This window comes from Leptinotarsa decemlineata, unplaced genomic scaffold, assembly GCF_025532065.1.
Source record: "Leptinotarsa decemlineata unplaced genomic scaffold, Ldec_3_MD MMD2_tig00026345_RagTag_RagTag, whole genome shotgun sequence".
Classification (NCBI taxonomy): Eukaryota; Metazoa; Arthropoda; class Insecta; order Coleoptera; family Chrysomelidae; genus Leptinotarsa; species Leptinotarsa decemlineata.
In genome coordinates, this window is record NW_027412696.1 from 879,703 (window position 1) to 902,361 (window position 22,659).

Here is a 22,659-nt window from a genome sequence, read left to right on the forward strand (position 1 = left end):
AAATCAAACAGGTTCACATCTGAATCTAGCAGTTGCAAAAATTTTTTTGTTATACTTTTTCTGTTCTATTTTCCAAAACCCCAGACGGCCTAGAAAGTAACTTCAACTTTCATCATTTGGAATGGAACGCCACACATAACTATATAGATTTTTTTCATTATCATTCAGATAAAGGCACAGTGCTCATATGAGGAAAATTAATGAATGGGTCAATATGGGTTTTTATGTCAATCTTCAAACATGCTATTCCTAGTAAGATTCAGATAGTAAGCCCCGAACATAAGAATTAGCTTCTAGCACTACTCTCACTCGCTAATGGTGTAACAGACCTACTTTTGGAAACCGGCAGAGATCGAATCTATGCTCAGTAAGGTGACCGCAAAAAATGGATGTTGGAATTTTGTTCGTCTGGACCCCACAAAACGATGCCCCTTTCCAGATATTGAGATAGCCGAAATTTGAGCTCGTTTAAACGACGTTAACCCGTGTCGCTTGTCGCTCAAAGTTTGAAAAAAATCCAATTTTTTTGCCAAAAAGCTGACGTATGGAGCCATAACTCCAGAAGGGTAAATAATAAAAACACCCCTGATATCTCAAAAGAAAGCTAATGTTGTTCTTTAAAATTTATATTCCATACATAATTATTGTTATTTCAAGTCAAACCGAGTTACAACAGCCTTTAACCCCAAAAACGTGAAATGATACCACTAGGAGCATACCATACTTCTTATATTTTGTTTTTAAGTGGTAAATTTTGTTTTTTTTTTTGTTTTTTTTTGAATTTAAAGTAGAAATATAATAAAAAAGCAAAGTCATACTGATATATAATACATACATACAGGTATATAATACATACAAAATAGTCAGAAAAGATACAGACGTAGTACCTACACGAGTTGATAATTTTACATAGTTATCCAATCTATTCTAGAGTTAAAGTAGATTTTGGAACGTCAAGATATAATGCTTGGCATTTGCTTACAACTTGCAGAACATATTGCTTTTGGTCTTCATCTTTTGTAAGAAGGTTGTTAAAGTCTGTAATTAGTTTAACACCACGCTCAGATATATCATTAACTACTTTTAATGTTTTTACAATTTTCAATCCATTTTGGAAGTCATTATTTTGAAGCCAGGTGTTGGGTGTTGTCTTAGGAAATCTGTTTTTATATTAAATCGGTCAAATGATGTACATCTTAAATTGATGACGAAAAATGAACATTGTTAAGCAGTAAATAGCCTTTGCCATCCACCTAGCGTGATGAATGGCTCCTGTAGTTCTAAAACCCACAACATTGCCGTCTAGTGATCCAACAAATATGAGAACCAACTGCAATAGCTCCTTGTAGTCATCTCTGGGATGGCTCTCAGTTAATTTGGCCTCGAATTCAGCAGTAACATTGACAATTACTTCTGGAGTTAGCTGCTTTTGTATAAGATTGTCACTAATATCTGTGTCGCATTTTGCTTTGGCTATCTTGGGCCACGCAGTGAGGAATCTCTTAAAAATGTCTGGATGAGGTAAAGAATGTAACAATGACATTACAGAAATATACCTGACCAAATTTTCGAACCATTTGTGGTATATGAATGCAGAGTTGATCCCATCATTACAGACGATAACGAGTTGTTGATGGATAATAATTTGCCCAGTAGCACAGATGAACCATTATAGCACGCTAGGGTTGTAAATCCAAAAGTTAGGAAAGAAAAATTAAAAGAGGTAGTTGATGGAGAATTGGTAAATTTACTTACCAAAGAAACGTTTACATTATTTGATCGGTTTAATATTTAAAACAGATTTTCTAATACAAATAATGACTTCCAAGAAGGATTGAAAATTATCAAAATATTAAAAGTAGTCAATGATATATCTGAACGTGGTGTTAAACTAATAACCGACTATAACAACCTTCTTACAAAAGATGAAGAGCAAAATCAATATGTCCTGCAAGTTGTAAGCAAATGCCGAGCATTATATCCTGACGTGCCAAATTGTTTTTTTAACAAAAGCTCTAGAATGTAAAATTATCAACTAGTGTAAGTACTACGTCTGTATCTTTTCTGTCTGTTTTGTATCTATTATATACCTGATTTTTATATTTTAAAATAATAAATGTCATTAGACTTATCAGCATTACTCGTTTTATTATTATATTTCTACTTTATACTCAAAAATGTACCAAAAAAAGCAAAATTTACCACTTAATAACACAATATACGAAGTATGCTCCTAGTGGTACCCGGTCATGTTTTGGGGTTAAAGGTTGTAACTCAGTTTGACTTGAAATAACAACAATTATGTATGGAATATAAATTTTGAAGAACAACATTAGCTTTCTTTTGAGATATTAAGCGTGTTTTCATTATTTACAGTTCGGGATTTATGGCTCCATATGTCAGCTTTTTGGCAAAAAATTTGGATTTTTTCAAACTTTGTGCGACGAACGGCACGGGTTAACGTCGTTTAATCGAGCTCAAATTTCGGCTATCTCAATATCTGGAAAGAGTAATCGTTTTGTGGGGTCCAGAAAAACAAAATTTTGACCGTGACCGGATCTATGAGATCCGGTCACGCTAATGCTCAGTGTCGCGGGGTTACTAATAAAGATTTTGAATGTGTTCACAAATTGTTTTACAAATTTTATGGTAGAATTCAGAGTTTATTTGTGTGATAATATCGATACCATCTTTGGAGAGCAATTTTCTGAGAAATATATTTCTGTAAATTTTGCGATTTTTTGTAGGGTTGCGGAATTACGAGTATTTACTTTCCGTTGTTTCTAAAAATTTTCTACCTGATACCTCTTACAGCTTTTCAATTTCATGAACCATCTGTAAAGAATAATTGTAACTGAAAAATTCATATTGATATTATTTTCTACTTTTCATGGGTTTTAATCTCTGCAGTTTGGTTAAAATAAGTTATGTGTTCCACTTTGTGAACAAACTATTTGAAAATCTCATGGACATTTTGACGAATATAGGATTGGGAAGTTATTGTGTTTCTACAAACAAAGGGTTACTATGCAAACGTTTCCACTCCCATTTTGAGATTTATAATTCCAATATAATTACATGAGGATAGATTTGTATCTATTTTTACGAAACAGTAGTGCGGTTTTTTCTTGATTGTGAATATTTTATCATAGTGAGTAAACAAAAAAGTTTTCCAGTGAAAAATGTCATTAAAGGTTCATAACCACAATTTTAAAAAATGACAAAGTCAATGGACACTTCATATATTCAATAAAATAAATTACTATTTAATATAAAGTTTCTTGCTGAAAAAATCTAGTCAGTAACTTGCCATATTTATAAATAGGCTTGCCGAAAATCGATCAAAGTTACAGTAAGGTTTTGAAAATGCAAATTAATAGTGTTTTCAGCTCAGTACAAAATTAATTTGTTATACTTTATATTTCATTGGATAGCCCAATAATTGTACCCATTCTTCAGAAATACAATGTGTATTTAAAGTTTCTTTTTTGTTATGGTACACTTTAAACAATGTATGCATAATATTATATTATCTATTTTAATACCCATTCATTCATTCACGCTGTAACTTTTTGGTGTTTACTCTTCAATACACTTATGAAGGTTCTTCATTGGTGTTGGAACTTTTCTCATATAGCAAATGTTTATGAACAAAGAAAAAATCTCAATAAAAATGTCTTTCAATAAGTAGGAAATTGTAGTAATTCAAAAGATCGCAGTGTAAAGAAGTATTCAAGAAGAGTCGTTGGGTAACAGGACCAACTAACCCTTCTTGAAAAAATTATTGGATCATTAAACCATTTAATTGTAAAGGATTATATTTCAAGATATATCTACCACATGCACTCTTTTTTTTTAATTTCATGGTAAGGATTCACCATATTTTTATGATTTTTTTTTAGGCTGAAGCCCGGTTGTGGGCTAAACGCCAAGCTAGAGCGGAGGCAAGGGAGATACGAATGCGAGAATTAGAACGGCAACAAAAAGAACAGGAAGAGAACGCTGACAGACAATTCGACATGCTGGTTGAACCGGTTGCTGTCGTGAGAACACCAAGGAGCTCTGCAGGCAGCAGGTATCTGTCAAGTCGAAGGAGCTCCGAGGATTCCTTGGAAGACGGGGGGAGCCTGAGAGAGTTGAGGGTGAGTTGTAATTCACTTCACTTACAGGGTGTTTACATATATCTCCCCCCACCAACCGTCTCAAAGCATAATTTGCAGCATGACCTTGAATCGTATGACCTTGTGCATAAGGCCAAGTTAAACTCAATAACAATTTCCTTTTGTCGTATATCAGAAATATATTTCAACAAAAAAAAACAACCTTCTCTCGAATTTCATCAGTAATTTAATGATTTTTCTGGAAATCTCACCTTTCACAATCTGAAAAAAATAAAAATTATTAAAGAGAACTTTATGAAGGAATAGAAAGGGAAAACTTTATGTTCAACCCAGTTCTGCATGAATTCATTATATTTTTGAAAATTATATTTCTTCATCTTATAATTAATTATCTTCTTCACGATTACGATATATTTTCATTGATGTTACATGTGTAATAAAACTCGAACTGTCTTGTTTATTGAGTTTTCCCAACTTGTATGGCTATTAATTTTACCTAAGTATAGGTAAAAACTGATTGAAGAATTTTAAACATCAAAAAAGGAACTTTAACCAACTCATCAACAATACTATACAATACCTATCTATATAATACCTACTCAATGACCTGAGTATAAATAAAAACTGATTAAAAGTTTAAACATCACAAAACAATTTTTTTACCAACTCATTAAATGGTCACATGATAAACCAATTACTAATTTTCACATTAGAAAACAGATTCAGAAAAGAGGAAGAATTCCATTCTCTTAGGTCATTCAACAAATTTTCAGAATTAATAAATCTATCAATTTCTAAGCATTCCAAAAGATTCAGTTTCAAATCGCCATCTTCCAAATCTAATACTTCATAGCCGTAGTTGAACTCTGTCAAAAGATGGTTTGCAAATGTGGTGTTGGTGTTCACATTCAAAAAACTACTCCTCTGTTCCTTTATTCTCTGGAAAAAGGTTCTCCCTGTTTGGCCAATATAAAGTTTTGGGCAACACTCACATGTCAACCTATATACTCCTGATCTGTCCGACACTGAAGTTTTGTCTTTATTTTTTTGACAAATTATTATTTGTTAGCCCAAGTCTTTCCTTTTCAAAAAACGAGCAATGTTATTGGGTTTTTTTTTTAATTCACCAAAGTATGGAGTGGTAAATGGCCTGTTTTTGCAGTTTTTTTTTAATGTCGATAATATCTACTTTGTAACCGTTCCCATTTTTTTGATAAAACTCATTTATTTCTGAAAATTACTTTCTGACAGTAGAATAGAAGATCACATGACTCAAATTTTTACATGAAGCACAAATTAAGTAGAATTTAGTGAGTATCAAATTGCTTGAGGAAGCTATTGGGTAGCGAAAGACGTGTTGCGGTTTTGTACACTTTCCAGTGAAAATCTCACGATAAAGTGGTACTTGAATACCTTGTAATATTACAATTACCGCAAATTAAATGTAACTCCCTTGAACCGCTTCTTATCAAAATACACCTTATATTTTTGTGGACTTTTGATTTTTTTTTCGAAATAATTCGGTGTACTTTCTTTCTCTACCAGTTTAAACGTAGCATTATTTTTCTTTTCCACTGCATTCAATATTTGGTCCCATTTCATGTCCTCAAAATTGCTTGATTACAATTGATTTCATTTAGTTTACTCCCGGCCATACCATTTGCTTGAAGATACTGTGCAGCAATGAGCTTGTATTAGTTATAATACTGTTTAAAAAACTCAGCGAACTCGCTGCTCATGAAAGCATGTCCCCTGTTAATAATAATGACTTTGGATGCCCCTCGATCGTTTGATTATTTTCGCTGCCTATTTACTTCTCTGTTTATAAAGTTTCACTTGAAATCTCCTCTGTAGTACCCTCAGGAAAAGGACCAAGGTGATCTATATGCAACTTTATCATTGGTCTGCCTGGAATTTTCGGTCAGTGTATGTGTTTCTTCACATATCTCGTCATCCCTATGAACCAAAATTTTTGTAATGTGGCTGATACAGTAGATCCGCTGACCAGTTCTCATTCAATTGTGATATTTTGCAACTGTTGCTTGCCTTCCTCATTGGATTGGAGATAACATACAAATGTTTCATTTCATTGTTTACTATAACTTTCTTATAGTCTTTCTATGACTATATTGTATCCTTACTCGTATTATTTACTTTTTGTTGCTTTTCTGGATCATCAAAATTCTTTCTTTTCCTGGAAATATTATGAACATATTGATTCTCTTTGCATTAACTTCCTCAATCATTCCATCATATGATGCATTTTCTTTTTTAGCACGACTCAAACTATCTACATGAGAAATTTTGTTTCTACTTCTATGTTCAATTTCGAATGAATACTCAGATAACGTTGAATATCGCCTAGCTATAGTCATAGTTGTTTCACATACCATACAATAGCCAGTAATAGCATTTCCTTCTGCATCGCAGGTTTTCGTAGGTATGCAATAATGCAAGGTGCATTTTATCATCTGGAGATTTTTGTCACTAATTAATGAATTAACTGTCTTAAACAAATTTTATTTAACTAACGCTTGATTTATTTCCACTATTTGAATTTCTTCTTTAACCGCTCGATTCACTTTCAAAACTGTCCTCTTGGGTCGGGAAGACGGGCTTATATAGGTAAAGGTCCTTTCGAGAATTCTGTAGACGGTTCGGTACTGGACTAGAATTTTATCGACGGTTCTTGACTGCATTCTTTCGAGGTGAGGTCATGTGTTTGTTCGATTAGTCGGCTGACGTATCGGTCACGGGCGGCTTCAGATTCTTTACAGTCATGCTTGCAACAGTAAAACTTGTGCAACTTGGTTTCAGCTTTTAGATTGTATAATTGAATACGGGCTTCCTACAATAAATTTTTCATTCTATCAAAAGCAGTTTGTGAATGATGAATTTCCTTCTATTGATTGAAATCCCAAAAATTAAAAGAAAAACCCAAAAATTTTAAAAACTTCTTTTCGTATTCACTTTTAGACAATTTCAAAGTTAGTTCTGCCTTAGATGTTGCAGAAAACAATTCACGAAGTTTTTCAAGAATATCCAACCAACTCACTGCTCGCTCTGATCAAAATATTGTCCAAATATGATACTGCGATTGTGTTTCTCAGGGGAACTAATGCCAAAGTCATGAGTTTTGAAAATTCAAAAGGTGCATTGACATTCTTTTAAATTCTTTAAAACCACCTGAATGAATGAATGCAGTTTTATATTTGGATTCTTCAACAAGAGGTGTTTGTAAATAGCTCGATATGAGATCTAATGTTCAAAACAATTTACTTCCAGTAAGTAATTCAAAACAATCTTCAATATGTGGGATTGGAACATTTTCCAATACAGTTCAATTTTTTAAAGTAGCGCCCGACGTTTTCGGTGAAACATTGAGAGAGTTTGTATCGTGAACAATACCGCACAAAGTTGTCCGATTAGTAAAGTTAGCATGATAAGGTTTCATTTTGAGAGGTGTGTTAGTATCTTTAGTATTGTGCAATCTAACTCGTGTATATTTAATGCAACACATTCACGGAATTTAGTTAGTAATTCTTGAGTTTTTGGCAGTTATCAAGCAATTCACTTTTATTGACATCAATTGTATTCAATAATGGAGAGTCTCTTATTGATTACTTGTCCTTTCGATTAACTGAAACTATCACTTTTATCTGGTATATTTTCTATATTATTCTCAATTCCAGGTCTATGCCGCAGTCAGTTATCGTCAAGTAAATATCCTATGTTATCATCAATTTTTATGACGAAATTTACTGTTCTTTTCAAAACTGACTTCCTTTTGGACTTGCACTTCACATTAACAAAGTAAAAGATACATAGTACAAAAATAAAATATAGGCAGAAGTACACACAGACATATAAAATAAAAATAAAATGAGTGTGCACCTATAGAAATTGATATTTGAACATTTCGTATATATACATAAATACAATCCAATGATTTTATTGGACCCCACAGAACATATTTCGGTGTCTCCTTTCCGAAGCTCTGGTCTATAAGATATATTCCTCACAGTCGTAGGGGGTTGTAGAGAATAATTCTTCAGAGTCGTAGGGGGCTGTGGAGAATAATTCTTCAGAGTCGTAGGGGACAGTAGAGAATCAATCATTCCTCAGAGCCATACTTGGGGGACTGTGTGGCATGGTTAAGTTGTTAGAAACGCAAGTTAAATGCACATATATAGTAAATGTATAAAAATGAACAAAATATCGATAAAAATGTTATTAGACCATTTTGTCAATTATTCAACTTATAAGTTATCGCTCTAAGTAAGCATCCTGTACAATAACAGCAAGAAAATCACAAAAGAATAGACAGTTCACATTTTCCATTGAAGTTGTCATTGTAAAATTCTTACAAACTATAATAGGGTCTACTCATGAAAAGTTTTTTTGTGTATTTTCTTAAGCCTTCAATACCTACTATCGTGGCTCTCTCTGGAATGAGACAGAAAGTGATTACACATTTTAACGCCGTTATAGAAAATTGAGTCATTTACCAAGGATGAGGAAGAAAAGGGTAATTTTAAGTTATTTTTAGATTTTTGGCGAGTATTATGACATGAAGAAATATTTTCAACTTTTGAACTGTTTGTGTATGAGGCACACCGTTTCCATAACGAAGAGAGCCACAACTGTCAATATCTTTTTCTCTGCAAATAAGTGCCTACAAGAATTGGGTGGTCCTAGTTTGAACACATATCTAATGACTCTCTTTTGCAGTTTAAGTACTGAATCTAGCAGACTGGAGTTACATACCCCCCAGAAAGGTTTGTCATATCTCAGTTGAGATTCAATAAATGCATAATATGCGTTCAAAGCTGAGACACTACCAAGCTCTCTTGAAATCATTCTCATTGCATTTCCCTGGGAAAATTTTATTCTTCAGTTGGTTTACGTGTGTTTCAAACTTCAATTTGCTGTCAATAAAAAGGCCCAAAAATTTTGTGCAATCTTTATTTTCAATCACCTCATATTCTAGAGGCATATTTTCTAGAGTACATTTGAAAGTTACTATATATGTTTTTATTATATTAAATGAAAGGAGATTCGAGTTGCATGAAGATTTGATTACATTTATGCTTCTGAATATCTTATTATTCAAATCGTCAACAGTTTTACCATGCCATAAAATGGTAGTGTCGTCTGCAAATAAAGTAATGTTTCAAGAAGTGTCTGCACTCTGTAAATTATTTATATATACAAGAAAAAGAGTGGGTCCTAAAACCGATCCTTGTGGCATTCCATAGTCAATATTAATATATTTTGAAATAGTATCGCTTTTTACGGCTTGACTGCGCCTAGTTAGATAGGACTCAAACCATTCCAAAGTAACTCCCTCGTTGCCGTAACTAAGCAGTTTTCGCAAAATTTGGTCAACTGCTTACTCACACTACTCTGCCCTCCAAAACCATACATGCCACCGTTTCTTTTATTGTGCATACTGCATTTCTAAGATCAACAGAAGCTTAAACAGTGAACAGATCATTGATTTTATCTTGTCTGAACAGGATCATCATCGTTGACCTAGTTTTTATGACAAGTAAACCAAAAGTATTGGTTTTGATATAGAGGCCTACAACAACTTGCTCTTTGGTTTTCTCATGATTATAACAAAGGCTTGACAAAGAGATTTTTTCGAGGCTATTTTACGGGTTTGTTGGCCGTGGTCTGTAAGTTTATATTGCTGACGTTTCGTCTACGATTGCGGTAGAGATTATCAAAGGCGATGAGACAATGGACGAAGTGCTCCTATTGTTCCCACAGCAGATATTGCATTATTAAAATTTGTCTCCAGTTTTATTCCTTCGATGGTGTCTGGATTGAATGACATTATGTGTTTACAATTAGGGACAGGTAGCCAGATTTTATAGTAAGAGTATATAGGAAGGAATCCATAAACACAAAGATGATAGAAAGTTAGAGGAAATGAATAAAAATAAAATGTGGCTACCTGTCCTTGATTTCACACAAATAAAGCAATCTATTCCAAGGCAAACAATAAATTAATAAGATACCCCTTAAGTACTACTGATTGGACATTATTTTAAATTTAATACATGACGGATTTTTTGTTCCTCTCAGTCTGAGAATGTATAAGGCAGATTTTTTTCTCCTGCTCTACAGTGGACTAATGGGCTCATTTAACAATTTTTTTTAATTTTATTATTTGAAAGTTTATGTTTCAAATAGTACATCTGCAAAAAATCTGAATTTTCACTCTTTATCTTCCCCCTCAAATTAATAGTTGAATGTGGTTAAGCTTGACGTCACATCAATCGACTCTCGGCGACAAGGGAGTGCTGGCGACGCGATGATGGCAGCGATTCATAATCTCCAACTACAGGCCCGGTTGCCACCACTCGAATCTCGTTGCTTGGTGTGACGTCAAAATGAATCGCGGGCGATCTCATTTTCAATTGCTCTTGCTCAGTTGTAAATTGACATAAAAACCGGAAAATTTTGTTGGATACTTGGGAGAGAGATGATTTACTATTATAATATATAACTTTCAATAAAAATCTAAATTAGCCTGAATGAGACCATTCAGATTGATTTTCAGTAAATAATTAATATTTTCATTTATAAGAACAGTAAAATGATCACAACATTCCCAAGCAGAGTAAATATTTCAAGTGCTTCTTTAATGCGATGATATTAACAAAACGTTTCTGTAGTTGGTGAAGATCAAGATATTTTTGATGTGTTCGGCAATATTGAGCACTGATAAAGAATGCAACTTGAACTTGACATTATTCTCATTTAAATTACACAACAGCATTTTTGATAATGTTCCAGATGTACTATTCAAGCTACTTCCTATCAAATCGGTCAGTTATTGAAACAGGTTGAGTTTAGTTTATTATGTATTTCAATCACATCAATCATAATATATCGGATACATGAAATAATAATAACCATCTGAAATTACAGCATGAACTCAAGGAAGTTGAAGATAAGTTTCGAAAAGCCATGATTGCCAATGCTCAGATGGACAATGATAAAACAGCACAGACTTACCAATTGGAATTATTGAAAGATAGGTGTGTAAAAATGATTTATTTTTAGTTACTGGTGTACTGAGGTCATAACAAAAACAAGAATAAATATGAATTGATTTTTTGTTATCAGGTTAGAAGAGTTGGAAGAGGAGTACTCACAATTGAAGAGGGAACACAGAGATAAATGCAGGGAACATGATCAGTTGAAGAGGCTATGTGTCAAATTGAAAGATGATCTGGCTGTGACGAAATATGAACTGGAAGAAAGGGATCGACTCATCTCTGAAAAAGGTTTAGTAATAGTAGGTGAAGAAGTACCACCTGATGAGGATGGTACCATACATCCTCCGAAAAAAGCTCTTGTCAGTGCAGAGAATGCCCAGTTGTTGGAAAGTGCAGGAGACGGAAGTTTAGGTGAACAAATTTTATTATTTTGAATGATATAATGGTAGTTACTGAAAAATATTTTAGATGTTCGGTTGGCCAAATTTGCAAAAGAGAAAACAGAGTTACAGGACCAAATTAGCCATTTAAAACTAGAATTAGAAGAGGAAAAAAGTCGAAGGAGAAAACCAAGCTCTACAGGTCTTCTGAATGGACCATCATCTGACTACGATTACGATGACCTACAAAGTAAGATTTATTGCTATGTCCACTATAAACTGCCATTTTTGTTTATTGTTGAAATATTAAAGAGTTACATATATCGATAATTCTGGAGTTTCTCAATATTAACAGAAATCAGTGTTTTCTTTGAAACATCCTTGTAATCAAAATCAATTTTGCATTAAATATTTTTCAATGTCAACTTTCATTTCATCAAGGCAATTAAAATGTGTAGCTCTCTTGTGAATGATAAGTTTTGCATTAATTTTGAAAAGTGGAAAGTGATTTCTAATGTAACCTTATATTCATAAAGCAGTTATTGATCACAAATTTTACTCCAGAGAAGATAAAACAGATAAATTTCATCATAGATAGCATCTTGATTATCTCTAGCACTGTTCTAACATTTTCATGAAATGAATGAAAACATTTTTTGTCTAATTTCCACCAGTTATTTTATTGTTACAACCGGTTTCGGGTTTAATTCCAATATCAAGTAACAAAACTAATACATTTGAAATTTGAAAACAAGGTTCTATAGAGAGTTCATAATGTAAGCTGGAAGGGAAGGTAGTTGAATGAACAAAGGTGCCAACTATAATATTCAACGCTGGAGATTATAGAAACTACCGGGGTTGTCAAACTTGAAAATGCAAGAGTGGAGACTTACATAAATCGAGTTGCTCGTTTTGGGGTATATATTTCGTAGATTCTTGTAGATGTTCGTACATTGAAGATTTTTTATCCAGACGTGTTCACGGAGCCTTATGTCAGAATTTCTACTGGTTTGGCCTGTATATACTGCAGATCATTCACCACACTCTATTCTATATATACTTGATTTTTATAATTTCATCTCGTTTGGGTTTTACATTGAACAGAATTCTGCCTAAATTATTGTTACTTATGAAAGCTGTTATTTTGTAATTAGAGAAGTAATTTTGAATATTTTCTGAAAATATAACCTATATAACCTCGTTTTCAGATTTCAAATGTATTAATTAGTTTTATACTTGATAATGGGATAAAACCTGGAACCGGTCATAAAAATAAAATAACTAGTGGTAATTAGACAAGAAGTGTTTTCAATTCATTTCATTAAAGTGATCATGAATTTCCACAAAATAAATAAATCATCAATTACACAGACTGTTTTAACAAATAATACTTTGGTATAGAAGAGAATTTTGTTGTATAAAAGATGTAGTTATGAATTATTTCTCTTTAGATGCACTTCCATCCTTTTACTAGATTTTTTTTCTAAAAATGTTAGAGTAAAAAGTGATAGTTTAAAGAAAATTGGATGAGTAATCTCATGAGGAAGAGCTTGCCATACATCTCATTCATGCCTTTTTTGTAAGTCGCAAAAAGAATAGTTGGGCTTATGTCAAATTATGACTATAAGATCATAAATTCCTTGTATATTGTGTTTATTGCTATTCGTACTAGGTCTGGGTAGCTTAAACTAGCGACAAGCAAATTAATGAACTCTGTGTAGTTTGTTTCCATGTTTTTTTAATATTTCAACTGTGTCATCCAATTCATGAAACTGATGAATAATCATAAAATTGAAATCCAGGGGTTATAGAATTTTTGTTATTTGTAAAAAATTAGGTTAGGTTAGGTTACGTCAAAAGTGAGTGGGTCGATTCTACCCTCCACCGCAACCTGCAAGGGTTTATTATGGCTCACACCTATTCACACTTGACCAAATAAACCCAGATTCTTAACGAACCCGATTAGTTTGTATGGTGAGTGATGTTTCAGGTCAGATGGTAAGAGTATGGCTCGGATTCGGTCCCCAGTGGATCAGGCACAAAGTATGTGCTCTGCTGTTTTGCCAAACAGAGGCGACACACGCTGACTTCCGATAGTCCGAGTCTCTGCATATGATGATTCAGACGACAGTGACCTGTGAGAAGGCCTGTTGGACTTCGTAGATCATCCCTACTTCCAACTCCAACAAATCTTTGGTTTCAAGCTTCGAAGGGAGAATGAACGCCTTGGAATGAGCTGTTCCTGAAAGATTTTGCCAGAAGTCCATAAATCTTCCTCCCATCCAGGTGTTCAATATTTGTTTGGCAAAGCCTAAAGCGATGCCAGTGATAGGTTCTGGTCCGATGAAGCCACTTGCAGCACCCTCTTTTGCAAGGGAGTCAGCAACCTCATTGCCTTCCAGGCCAGTATGGCCAGGAATCCAGAACAGATACAATTTGTTAAATATTTCTATTGAAGAGAGTCGTTTTTGTCAATTTGCTACCAATTTAGTCATTGCTCCGTAGGAGTCAAGGAGCTTCCGAAGTCTCTTGACTGTCCGAGAATATTTTCAATGCCAGTGTGTATGAGGTTGGATTCTTCCAATCTCTCCGCACACAATTCAATAGCGTAAATTTCTCATAGGTTCCTGGGCAGATTGATATCTCTTACCTGGGTCTGCGACTGAAAACTCCTGCACCAGGACCTGAAGGTGTTTTTGATCCATCTGTGAACCAACAACTATTTGCTCTTAATATTTCCTTCTCCCGGAGGATCCAGTCCTCTTTACTCGGGATCAGTCTGTTGCCCTCTGCTTCAATTGATTTGTGCAATTGGCAATATGCACAAGTCTATATGCAATCCATCTAACCTCTCTCTTCAGAAAAATGTGGAGAGGAGGTAGATCTAGAAGGATCTCTATGGCCGCTGACGGTACTGATGGCCAGACAAGCCTGTCTCTGTAAGTCAGAGATCTTCGCCTGAGGCATTTTCTGCAAAGCCTTTGGCCACCAGGCAATTGCTCCATAAGTGATCATTGGTCTGACATGTCGTGTTTAATGCTAAATCTGTCGATTTGCCGGTTTGATATGCATACTGAGGGTTATTCGGGGTGGGGGGGAGGCATGCATATAAAGCCACCTTCCTGATGTGTCCATTTAGTATCCTCCCAAGTCCTTTCAACAGGAAGGATGTAAGGCTGATTGGTCGTACCAATATACTACCCTTGCTGCTGACCAACTGGGTGGTTTATAGTTTCACGCCAGACCAGCTCTATACAATTTTATCATGTACTATCATTCCCAAATGGAATCTTGACTAACATATGGTATTTCTTTTTGGTAACTTGACCCTGTTTCTCCAAAAATCTTTATTTCACAAAAACGAATACTACGTCGCATGGCTAGCAAACCTTCAACATTCTCGTACAGATCATTGTTCAAGGATTATCAGATTCTGACAGTGTACTCCTTATATATTTTTGAAATGTCTCTATATGTCTATAAACATCGGAACAAATTCACAACCAACTTTTCTCATCACAAAGTGAACACAAGACAAAAAAATGAACTACATGTGCCATTTGCCAGACTTGAGGTTACTAAGTGTTCGCCATATATTCTGGAGCCTAAAATATTCAACTCACTTCCTACTGGTATCAATTATAACTCATGTTATTATAACTCATTATTATAACTATTATTAGGGAAAGCATACTATTCATTGGATGAGTTTTTCATAAACCAATAATAGAATAAGATATACGGTATGTTACTTGCATGAATAGGGTTCAGACAAGGCCACATTGTTGTGTGCTGTTATTGTTATTAACTTTAAGTTGTGTTGTTACTGTTAGTTTACTTCTTTTGAGATCTATGTTTGTTTGTGATCTATACTAAGACTGTCTATTCCTATACAATGTAAATTGTCAAAGAGGAAAATAAACGAAAAAAAAAAAAACATCTGTCTAATATGAGGGTTAAAGTTACAATGATTTTTTGTCAGAGAGTTTTTTGATAAATTTGTTGATATTGAAATGTACTTCATCAATTTTGGTGCGCTTATAACATAGAGATTATCAAACAACAAGATTACTCAATAGTAATAGCAATAAACAAGATAGAGCATATCATATCACATAATCAATTTCATCACTCTGTCAATGCGCAAGCTCTCGGCCAAGACTCTCATGTATGAAGTTATTCTTATAGAAATACTTCTCTATTGTAGTATAAAGGATGGAAAACTTAAAGCAAAAAAATAATTCAAATGAATATTATCGTTTGGAAAATTTTACACGATAAAGGCATGAGTGAGTTATTTGGTTGAACTGATATGTATAATTTTCTCCAGGAGAAGCAAGTAAACAGTTAGCGGACTACAAATTCAGAGCTCAGAAAGCGGAACAAGATGTAGCAACATTGCAAGCAACAGTAGCACGTCTCGAAAGTCAAGTGATAAGGTACAAAACAGCCGCAGAAGTTTCAGAACAGTCAGAAGAGGCGCTCAAATCTGAAAAAAGAAAATTGCAAAGAGAGGTTTGAACCGTTTGTTTATTTTTATGTATTAGTATGTGACCTGAGTAGTAATTAGTTAGTTGCAATGCTTTAGCAGACTGGTAGTTTTTTGTTGTGCCTAAATTCTTATTTTTGCACTTTTTATTTATTTTTTCATTTGCAGGATTCAGGTTCTCTAACAGATTTATCCACAGATGTATCTGCAAGCATTTGAAATATTTGGTAAATACTAACATCATGGTTTTGCTTTTTCCTGTCTTTCAAAATTCCTTTATATATTTCCCCAAGCAGAAATATTGGAAATGTTATCTGAGGCACTTTTAAATCAAAACCAATTGCGTAAAGTTTCTATGGTGTGATCAACTTTCAACATTTCTGTTGGAGAAAATCATTTTTTCGTTTGTGTTGATTTGTATGTGGTATCAGGTGAAGAACATGAGTCAACAGCTGTTACTGAAGGAAGCCTCTAATGTGGCTCTGAGACAAGCACATGAAAGGTTGACATTTCGTCACTAGGTGGGAGCATAGACAACTTTTGTAATGAAATACAGGTTTAGTCTTTGCATTAACGCTTGCTCTTACTAATGTAAAATTCAAATTAAGGCAATATTTCTGAAAATAAAGTATATAAAAAATAAACAAATTTCTGAAATAGGAACTCTCGGGTAAAGAATGATTTCAACAAAAAAACCTGAGGGCGGTGATATCTTCCCCTACAAACATACCATGTATGGGATTGACACAGAACTCAATCCTCGAGAAGATAAACAAGACTCCCAAAGACGGTTGGTTGCAAAACCAAGCTTCGACATCGACAGTCAATGAGGTTCGTCCTCTGTCTCTCACTGCAAAGCAACTAGTTGAAAATTACAGCCCAGCTAGTCATAAGATCCCAGTATAAAACGACCTTCACCGAGCTGCTTAATGGATGAATATTATTTTATATCAAATTAATTATGTCAATGAATATATTCCGAATGGTTTGATTAAAAAATTTCAGTCCAAAATTTAATTATTCACCAATTAAAAAATAATTATTTTAAACATTTCATTGGTTTGGTTAATAGGTAAATTCCATACCAATCGAAAGTATGAAGTCTATGGAATGTACAAACGTTAGGATGACTAACTTTTTTCCGTCACAACTGTTGGGTATGCAGGTATAAACAGGTAAATTGATACTAGTAACTTGAACTGGTTTGGTTAATGAATTAAAATTAAGTTCAAACAAAGATGATTTCATTACAAACACGGTGGTATAGTTGCATGCAAAAAATCAGTTGCGATTTCCGGTTGTCAAGTTTTAAAAAATGAAATATTGCTGCAAGTGAATATGTGCGACAGAGGGGACAAAGCATTGCAGCTATGTGTAGTTCGTCCATTGAATTAAAGAGAGTGTATGCTGTCTGTGAAAATGAAAAGGATAGCGATAGACTCGTAAATGCTGTGCATAATTTTGGAGTAGCTTGTTGCTATAGTAAGAATTGAAAATACTTGCTAATATATATTGTTGTCAATAGCCAAAGAATGTTTTTTGTGTAAATTGGATGATACTGTAATAGATTTTAACGAGGAAACTTTTGAAAACTATTCATTGAAGTTGGCTTTTTGTAAAACAAAAAGCTTCAAATAAGATGTTGAATTTGTAGGTTATTACACCACATGTTATAAAAAGTGACTGATTTGAGTAAAAAGTATAATGAAGAATTTAATAATTTTTGTGCTGAGCATACAGTAAGTACATAATAATTGAATCTTCAAAATTATCTTAACTAATATATCTTCTATCTTTTTCATGATGAAATAATTGTTGGTAAAATTCACCTATGATATTGTTAATTTTTGACACACATAAACTTTTTTTTAATTAACTTGAAAAAATGTTGATAATATAAAGAAGAAAATGATCTGATTTCTGTTATTTTTTGTGACATAATGAGGATTTTTTCATTCAACTATTCAAATCAAAAAGTTTATAAAAAGCATTCTTTTATTTTGATACTGTTTTCTATTGTAATATTAAGCTACTCCAAAATGATGCACAGCATTTACGAGTTTATCGTTATCCTTTTACTTTTTACAGACAAATAGCATACGTACTCTCTTTCATTCAATGGACAAACTACACACAGCTGCAATGCTGTGTCCTATTCTATCGCATGGGATGCTAAGCTTGGACTTCTGTCTCATGTATTCAGTCGCAGCAATATTTCACTTTTTAAAACTCGACAACCGGAAATCAGGACTGATTTTTGCATGCAACCCTATACCATCTTGTTTGTAATGAAATATTCTTTATTTCAACTCGGTTTTATTTCATTAACCAGACCAGTGCAAGTTACTAATATCGATTTACCTGTTTATACCTTCCTACCCAAGAGTTGTGATGGGTAAAAGTTAGTCAGCCTAACGTTTGCATATTCTATAGGCTTTATACTTTCGATTGGTATATAATTTGTCTATTAACCAAACCAGTGGAATGTTCAACAAAAAATAATTTTTGAATTGTTAAATAATAATATTCTGGATTGAAATTTTTTAGTCAACCCATTTGCAAAATATTCATTGACATATTTAATTTGATATAAAATACTTTTCATCCGCTAATCAGCTCGGTGAAGGTTGTTTTATACTGGGTTCCTATACTAGGACACATCACATTCATGATTCAACACCAGACACCACAGTTCTAGTATGCGACTTTTGTTAACAGACTAGTATGCAACTTTTGTCACATAATGCAACTTTTGTCACTTACTAGAACTGTGATTTATCTCTGAACTGATTTTGATCAGAAATGTTTCACAAATAAGGGCTTCAGGAAAAGTGTTTTTGATGAATTTGAAACAAACTTATTTTATCAGATAATTTCAGTATTCTTTACAAAATTTTCTCTTCAATTCATATGGATAAAATTATCTTGAAGTGAATATATTTTATTTTGCTTTAGCAAACCTGACAAATGTGCCTCTTCAAAAGTGAAAAGGGTCTTATTGCCTTCATTTGACTTTTCTACTTGTTGGAAATCTTGTGGATAGAATATTTTCCTCTAATTCATGATTTTAGTGATTATTTTTTGTCTCATTCAAATAATTTTTAACAAATAATAATTAATCATTTTGATGTTGTGTTCATCAAGTTTTTGTGATTTTTTCCAAACTTATCAAACTCATTTGTGTCATTACATATTTGTTGTAACTTCATAAAAAGGCTTTTGATTTATTGGATAATTCAAAAAGGGATATTAATTAGAATCCTGGTACTGACATTGGAACACTGGTTTTGAACCTCATTCATTAGTAACAAAAGTTCCTCAACCAGTTATTTCAATTATTGAACAAGTTTAGTGAATTCAGAAACGGTCTAAAGAAATGAACTTTAAACGTTCAAGCCAGTCTCAAATATATCTACACAGTAGGTTGAATGGACTGACGCCTATCAGAAAACTACTCCCCTGGATAATACCACGAAGGGCGTTGGATTATATCCGACAGGCGTCAGTGCAGGAATCTTCACAGAAAATTTCCTGCCTATGCAATTGGCAATACAACTAAAAGAGTCGACCTTCAATTTTGGAACGGACACACTTGCAGACCGGTTTCGGGCTCATTAGCCCCATTAGCCCTATGTGGGCATAGCCCACTGACTAATAAGAAAGTTTTTCTTCCTCAATCAGAGGAATCGGGCAAATTACTGATATGCAGTTGGTTAGTACCTCGTCCACTAGATGGAGTGACATTTTGTTGTTCGCTCCAACTTAGGAAGAGGAATGAAATACTCTGAAAGAATTCCGATTTACAATATTAGTCAGGGAAGCTATGAATTATACTGTAGACGACCCCTCCCGATATAGAAGGCCCCGACACTCTGTCGAATGAGGCCCCTATATCTTCCGTTGAAAGATGAACAACGTTTTCATCCAATTCACCCCGGCCAGGCAGGGGTTCACCGTGAAGGGCGGTACTGATGTCTGAGGACACTCATGCCGTCATACCATTAACACCCACATCAGTCATGACCCGTTTGTCCTTCTGGCAAACACCAGTTCAAAGGGTAAGGGAGCCAGGCTCCAACCTGACTAAATTCAAGATGACTTCCACCGATTTACAATTATGGAATATCATTGACTTTAGGTCGATGATGGCCACTATCTTGTACTGATGAGTGGCTAATGAGCCCGAAACCAGTCTGCAAGTGTGCCCGTACCAAAATTGAAGGTTGACTCTCAGTTGTATTGCCAATTGCATAGGCAGGAAATTTTCTGTGAAGATTCCTGCACTGACGCCTGTCGGATATAATCCAACGCCCTTCGTGGTATTAGGGGAGTAGTTGTTTTCTGATAGGTGTCAGTCCATTCAACCTACTGTGTAGGTATATTCGAGACTGGCTTGAACGTTTAAAGTCCATTTCTTAAGATTCTACATTTGCTATGCCGACACTGGTTTTTGCTTCATACTCTCAAAACTTTAATAAAGATATTCTGGATATATCAACATTCAAATTCTTTGCAATAAAAAAATTGTAATAGCTATGTAGATATTAAAATTTCAATTATAGAAGTTCAGAACGATATAAATATTTGTAACATTCCAAACTTCAGTAACTAATATCTCAATAACTTTATAGCTAGACCTTCCTACCCCATACTGCAATGTTGACAATATCATTATAATATATTCTTGTTAAAGCTGTGTATGTCTCACATCAAAGAAATGCATTGATAACCGATAAGAACATTTTATGAATTTAATTGAAATTTGTGTTCATACATGAACTTTGCAATTTGTTTATAAACAGATTTTTTGTATTTCTCTTCAAAATTTAGGATTACATGAACCTTTTGAATAATTTAGGTACATTTTTTTTGTATTGAATATAACGGTTGTATCACTAATCATCCAGGATTTTCAAATATATCAGATGAATTTGGTATCTGTGAATTCTATTATTCTTCTATTTTGAATATTTTTTCTGTTTTAGGCTAGGGATGCCCTCAGTAGAGCAGAAGAGCTAGAAACATCAAATACACATTTACTCAAAAGATTAGACAAGTTGAAAAACGCAAAATCCGCTTTGTTGAAAGAACTCTGACCATTGAGTGAAAACTAGTATCTTATAAAAATCTGCGATGGGGGAAGCAGTTCCAACTGTGCTTCAAGTTTTAACTACCTTCGTTTTATTTGATTCACTTTGAAACAGTTTTAACATATTTTAACTTCATTTTATAAAGTGTTTGAATTTTCTTCTCTGAAGGACATCAGTTCATGATTACTTCAGACTAGGTTGAAAAACAAAATCACTTCAACAGACCTTCATTGTAAAAAATATTCAAATTATTTATTTAACTTTGAATTGTTGTCAATATGTTGTATTTATTTGTTAGTTAGGATATTAGTTTATAAATATTATTTGTAAATACATGTAAACTTATTATGTCTCAGGATTGAAATATCCATAGCAATTTTAAACGGTAAGGAGTACCTTCAAATATTAGATAAAAGTTTTGCGTAACTATTATACATACACACAAATAATACCTAAAGGAATTTCTGAAATGAGTTGGTAAAACAAGAAGTTATTTGTTGATAATTTTTTATGAAATAATATTTCTGATAAATTATATCATTTCTGTTGACTTCTATTAACCACTCAGATATATTTATTATCATTGAAAAAACTTTACTAATATCTCAATTGAAATCTTGAACAGGTGTTAATAAAAAAAAGAAATATCCTTTGCAAGAAATTCAAAATGTGATGCAAACACCAGTTATCTTTGCAAACTTAACTGAATTGAATTTGAGAGATGAGGGTACTACTTGCTGTACACTTATGTACCAATATTCAGCTTCTTTACCGATGAAATAAAAGAAAATGGCTCAAGTTTTTAAAATGTAATATGTGAGGTGTGAAAATTGTTCCTGAATTGGCTCAAAATTTTGTAGAAATGGTGATATTTTGATAATCCATGTAATTTTACTAAGTTTTAGTATTATTCAAACCTCAAATACACTTTCGGTCCATAGTTTTATTATTTTATATCACTTTTTTTTTAAGAACTGTCCTAACTGCAAAATGCAAGTAACGCTTAAATTTATATGTACATATGAAATATGTGATTTTTGTGTATACTGCAATAATTAATTTGGTAAAAGGTAATTTGAAAAAATATATTGAACTAATTTATAAATAGTCTTTTATTTCTAATAGTTGACATCTATAATAGTTCATAATGGACATTAGTCAGATGTAGGGTCAGAAGTAGTTGAATTCAATTCTATTATCACCTGTTTAGAGTTACACATAAAACTAACCTAGACCATGGTCTAGTTTGAAAAGCGCCAGGGGGCGCAAATTACGAGAATAACTAGAAATTTTTTCCATAATCTATCTGGAAAAAATTAATAACGTGCACAATGCAAGTCATTCAGCTACAGTGATTATTTCAATTATCAACAATGTAAGCATGCACATCACCCTTGCAAAAATGTCTTCTAGTGGATTGACATAAAACTCGAATTTTGCTCATCCAAGACGAATAGGAGTACCCATATGGAACTATAGTTCCATCTGATTATTACTGAAATTATTCTTATAAGTACTGATTAGTATCCAGTCTGTAAGATTGTTGTAATATTACTTTAATTTTTT

At 33.4% G+C, this 22,659-nt stretch overlaps 1 protein-coding gene across 6 annotated transcripts in view; it reads left to right on the top strand.

Moving 5' to 3' along the window:
- LOC111512447 (leucine-rich repeat flightless-interacting protein 2) overlaps positions 1-22,198 on the top strand; it is a 76,639-nt gene extending 54,441 nt beyond the window's left edge. For 4 of the 6 annotated variants that reach the window (XM_074183809.1, XM_074183810.1, XM_074183807.1 and 1 more), the window contains 6 exons: positions 3,903-4,142; positions 11,064-11,173; positions 11,262-11,545; positions 11,603-11,764; positions 15,845-16,029; positions 20,989-22,198. In XM_074183809.1, coding sequence (XP_074039910.1) covers positions 3,903-4,142; positions 11,064-11,173; positions 11,262-11,545; positions 11,603-11,764; positions 15,845-16,029; positions 20,989-21,099 — 1,092 coding nt within the window. In that variant the 3' untranslated portion in view covers positions 21,100-22,198. Of the gene's footprint in view, positions 1-3,902; positions 4,143-11,063; positions 11,174-11,261; positions 11,546-11,602; positions 11,765-15,844; positions 16,030-16,171; positions 16,231-16,434; positions 16,525-20,988 lie in introns of all 6 variants that reach the window. The other 2 variants (XM_074183806.1, XM_074183808.1) reach the window with 2 other exon arrangements.
- The last annotated feature ends 461 nt before the right edge of the window (positions 22,199-22,659 follow it).